At 39.4% G+C, this 4,829-nt stretch overlaps 1 protein-coding gene across 1 annotated transcript in view; it reads right to left on the bottom strand.

Moving 5' to 3' along the window:
• Window positions 1-3,392: 3,392 nt before the first annotated feature.
• Window positions 3,393-4,829, bottom strand: part of AK9 (adenylate kinase 9) — a gene marked incomplete at its 5' end in the record, with an annotated part of 34,935 nt that continues 33,498 nt past the window's right edge. Inside the window, 2 exons of the mRNA XM_006101701.3 lie at window positions 3,393-3,595; window positions 3,994-4,108. Of these exons, the coding sequence (XP_006101763.1) occupies window positions 3,393-3,595; window positions 3,994-4,108 (318 nt within the window). The remainder of the gene's footprint in view (window positions 3,596-3,993; window positions 4,109-4,829) is intronic.

The raw sequence follows: 4,829 nt of genomic DNA, 5'->3' as shown, positions 1-4,829 counted from the left end.
GATCGCGGCCGGCCAATCGGGCGGCCTGGCGGGCGCGCCCGCGCCGGGCCCTTCGTGGTCTCCAGCTCCCCCGGGCCTGCAGCTGGGGTTCCTGCGCCTCCCGGGCTTCAGCTTCTGGGCCGCCACCGCCTCAAATGCTGCCAACCCGGAAGCGCCGGCGCCGGGAGCCGGCCGCGCGCCGACGGCTGACCACGTGGCCCGCGGAGACGCCCCCCGGCGGGCGGGGCGGAGAGGGGAGGGGCGGGGCCTGAGGTCCCCGGCGGCGCCTCCTGCAGAGCTCAGACAGGTCCAGTGCTTGCAGGGAATTGGGAGAGGTGGGCAGGAATGACTTTGTCACCCTGCGATTGTGGAAGTTTTCTATCTTATTAGACCGTTAGCTCCTCACCCCAGACGCCGAAGCTCCCTTTAAGGTCTCGAATGTGAGATGAATGAATGAAATCGCCTTTATGTCCTCGTCCTTCTTTCCTTCCTCTCCCTCTTCTTCCTTCCCTCCCCTCCTCCTCCTCCCTGATTGGCCTCAAACTTGTTTTTCACATCTGCTTTCTGCAACCTCCTCCTCGCTCCCCCCAACCTGCCCCCCTACTACCAATGCCTTGGTCCAAGGGACTGAAGAGAGCGCTCTAGTGAGATTGATCTGGACACTCTGGACACTGAGCCATCTTCAACGTCTTTAAACCTTACCTGGAAATTAGAGATGTTAACACTAGTGCCTACTAAGTTGGGTTGCTGTGGGGCAAACAAGATTAAGTATGTAATGAGTTTAGTCTCTGGTTTAATTCTTGACTGCCGTGATTAGAATTCTTCTTCTTCAGACGTTCATAATTTTTCTTCAGTAGACTATTAAAGGGTTCTAACTAGTCTTAGCTGCCGTGTTGTTCCCAACAGTTCACAGGAGTAGAGGAGGTCTCTCAAATTCACCTGAACATCATGTGTTTTATCTGACAACCCTCATTGGAAAAGATGCCTGATTCTGATGATATGGAAAGTTAACATTATGAAAAAGCTTTCCACAATGAGATAGATAGAAATGACAACAGAAAATGCATAACTGAGCTTAAAGGAAAGTAAAGAAAATCCAAGTTAATGTCTAACTCTAAAGATTTACTAGGGAAAGAAAATTCTGTTGTCTGGATGTATCACAATTTATTTATCCATTCACCTAATGAAAGACATCTTGGTTGCTTCCAAGTTTAGGTAATTATGACTAGATCTGCTATAAGCATCTTTGTGTAGGTTTTTGTGTAGACATAAGTTTTCAACTCATTTGGGTAAATACCAAGGAGTGTTATTGATCGTAAAAATATGCTTAGTTTTGTAAGAAACTATCAAAGTCTCTTCCAAAGTGACTGTACCATTTCGCATTTCCACCAGCAGTGAATCAGAGTTCCTCTTATTCCACGTCCTTGCCAGTGTTTGTGTTCTGGGTTTTGGCAATTCTTTTTTTTAAATTAAATATATTTTTATTTATTTCATAGAGAAAGGAAAAGGGAGAGATAGAAGCATCAATGATGAGAGAGAATCGTTGATTGGCTGCCTCCTGCACACCCCACACTGGGGATCGAGCCCCCAACCCGGGCATGTGCCCTGACTGGGAATCAAACCCGTGACCTTCTGGTTCATAGGTCAAGGCTCAACCACTGAGCAACGCCAGCCGGGCAGTTTTGGCAATTCTAATAGGTGTGTAGTGGTATCTCATTGTTCTAATTTGCATTTCCCTAATGACATATTTGTGTGGAGCATTGTTTTCATATGCTATTTTCCACCTGCATATGTTCTTTAGTGAAGTGTCTGTTCAGGTCTTTTGCCTATTTTTGACTGGGTTATTTGACTGAGTTTTAAGAGTTCTTGTATATTTTGAATAACAGTCCTTTATCAGATGTCTTCTGCCAGAATTTTCTCCCAGTTTGTAGTTTGTCTCATTATCTTGACAGTGTCTTCTGCAGACCAGAAGTTTTTCATTTTAATGAAGTCCAGCTTATCAATCATTTCTTTCATGTTTCATGCCTGAGATATCTAAAAAGTCATTGCCATAATCAAAGTTATCTAGATTTTCTCCTGTATTATCTTCCAGGAGTTTTATAGTTTTGATCTGTGATACATTTTGAGTTAATTTTTGTGAAAGGTAAAATGTCTGTGTCTAGTTTCATTGTTTTGCATGTGGATGTTCAATTTGCTCATTTGTTAAAGATCAATTGACTATATTTATGTGGGTATATTTCTGGTGGCTTCTCTGTTAACATTGATTTGTCTATTTGTTCACCAATACCGTACTGACTCAATTACAGTGGTGACTATAGTTAACAGTACTGTACTGCATACTTGAAATTTGGTTCTTAAGTGTACTAACTGCGCGTACACACACACACACACACACACACACACACACACATACACAAAATAACTATGTGGGGTGATGGATGTGTTAATTAACTTGATTGTAGTAAATATTTCACAATGTATACCCACATCAAAATTACCACGTTGGACACTTGAAGTACATATGATTTTATTTGTCAATTATACCTCAATAAAGCTGAAAATAGCTAAATCTGTAATTTTAGAGATTAAGAAACAAAGGCTCAGAGAAATTGAGATTTACCTAAGATTATACAGGTTGCTTTTTTTAAAATTATTTTTTAAAAAGCCAGTCTCGCTACTTCACATTCTAGATTTCTTATGCTACGGCTGAAAAACTGATAATCTTACTTTTTAGATCTCATTCAAATTCAATTTAGTAACTTTTCCTCTTGCATATACTTCTTGATAATGTAATATAAGACTCTAGATTTCATTCTTCTCAAAACTCTAGGTGATTTCAAATTATAAATAATGTATAAAGCATGCCTTCTTGAATACTTAAAGAATAAAAAAGAGGCAGCCATTTAGTTATCTCAAAATCCATTTATTTTTGTTGGGAATATGATAAAGCATCTTATGTTCATAAAACAACTTATTTCAAAAGTGTAACCAACATTTCTATTTTGTTGATATCAATGTTAATTTTGTTTCTTGAAGCTTTCTAACATTTACTGAGTAATTTTCTTTAACAGAGACTGACTTTTTAACTGCAAGTGTTAAAAAGGAAAATGAACAACAGATTTATTAAGTAAAATGAATTACCAGAATATTCTCAATGGAATTCTAAATGGAATAACCATTTTGTTAAAGCATCAAATTTCAGACCAAGAGCAATAAACTTTAAAATGGTTCTAAAACTTATGCTTACAGAAGAGCACTCCTTCCTGGGTGGCGGAGCTTTGAGTCTATTTGGGTCTGGCGGCCATGGTACCTCACTCAGGAGGAGAAGTTCATCGGAGGCCAGATTTTCAATTGATTTCCCTCTATGCCTTTCAGATAACTCTTGAGATCCTGGTTGCAGTCACCCAACCAAACTATTCTTTAACTGGGTCTATATTTCTGAGAGAGAGAAAGGTCTGTAATTTATGATCAAAGTCAATGGCTCTAAACTGAGGTTCCTTGTATTTTCTGGTCATGTGGGCACTCAGGTATGTAATGAGTTCACATCTTTCTACAAACTGCTCCATCTTCTTCTTATACTTTTTTCTTGTATATTCAGAACCTTTGGGATTAAAGGCTGTAGAAAAGTTCACAGACTTGTGAATGTTTTCTGTTAGGTTAGTAAATCATTAAATTACAGAGAAAGAGAAACTGTGTATGTGTGATTGAGCTGAGAAGATATCCAAATCCCAAGCAAAAGTTGGGGATTATTCTATTTCAGACCATAATAGCCTTTTCACCTTCCTCTATGGCATGAATTTTTGAGAGCTGACTATATTACTCAGAGTCCCTGCTTTAAAAACTAGAAATTAAGTTTTGGTATTTTTGTAAAAATATTTGTGTGCGCGCACACACACCACACACACACACACACACCATTAAAGAGACCAACCCAGCTCAACAATCCTGTTTGTCACAGATACTACAATTAGTGTTAAGTTATTTCTGAGTAATATATCATTAAAAAAGACATACCTTTTAGATGAAATGCTATATAGAGGAGCGCGGATTTCTTTATACTTAAGAAAGGAAATTTGGGCTTTAAGCATCCTACTGCATTCATTGCTTTAATTAGAGAAGTTGCGATACCCTGCAGATAGGAAACAATTTAAATCATGTGTATATTTGAGTGATTTATTTTCTTAGTGGCAAATAGATAAAGAGGCTATTCTTTGCCTCTAATAATCTCCTGGGGTTAGGAATGGAGTTTATAAAGATGGTTAGATGACCATTTAGCCAACATAAAAGAAAGCCAAAATACGTTTGGTTAAGAAAAATGAAAATTATAAATTGGGTTAGTACTGCCAGCGAGGTGATAGCTACATGGGCTTCATTACACAATTCTCTCCATTTTTATATGTTTGACATTTTCCATAGCACAACATTAAAAAAGAAAGAAGGGGACACTGGGCTTTGAGTTGTCTTGGCCCATCTCTGCTTCCATTACTCAGAACTGGCCAGATTGCCTCCACTATCTGGACCTTTGGCCACCTGACCAGGACTCTCAGAGACCACAGAGATCATTGCAGTCAATATTCCAGAGCCTGGGGTAGGCAAATAAGGTTTGAGGTTCTCCTGATGAAACTTGGCCTTTATGAGAAACCCTCTGTGGGTGAGCCTCATCTTACATTTTGATATTAAACAAGATTAAAGATGAAATATCCAGGAGAGTTGAAAAAAACCAAGTGGTTAAGAATTTTTGTGAGAGAGTACGAAACAGTAGTTGGCTGCTGTTAAGTTTTACTATGTTTAAAAAGACATATTTAGACTAGAGGCCCGGTGCACAAAAATTTGTGCACCTGGGGGGGGGG

The sequence above is a fragment of the Myotis lucifugus genome, unplaced genomic scaffold (assembly GCF_000147115.1).
Source record: "Myotis lucifugus unplaced genomic scaffold, Myoluc2.0 scaffold_378, whole genome shotgun sequence".
NCBI classification, from domain to species: Eukaryota; Metazoa; Chordata; class Mammalia; order Chiroptera; family Vespertilionidae; genus Myotis; species Myotis lucifugus.
Note: the sequence above shows the minus strand (reverse complement) of the source record. Positions and strands in the feature narration are given on the sequence as shown.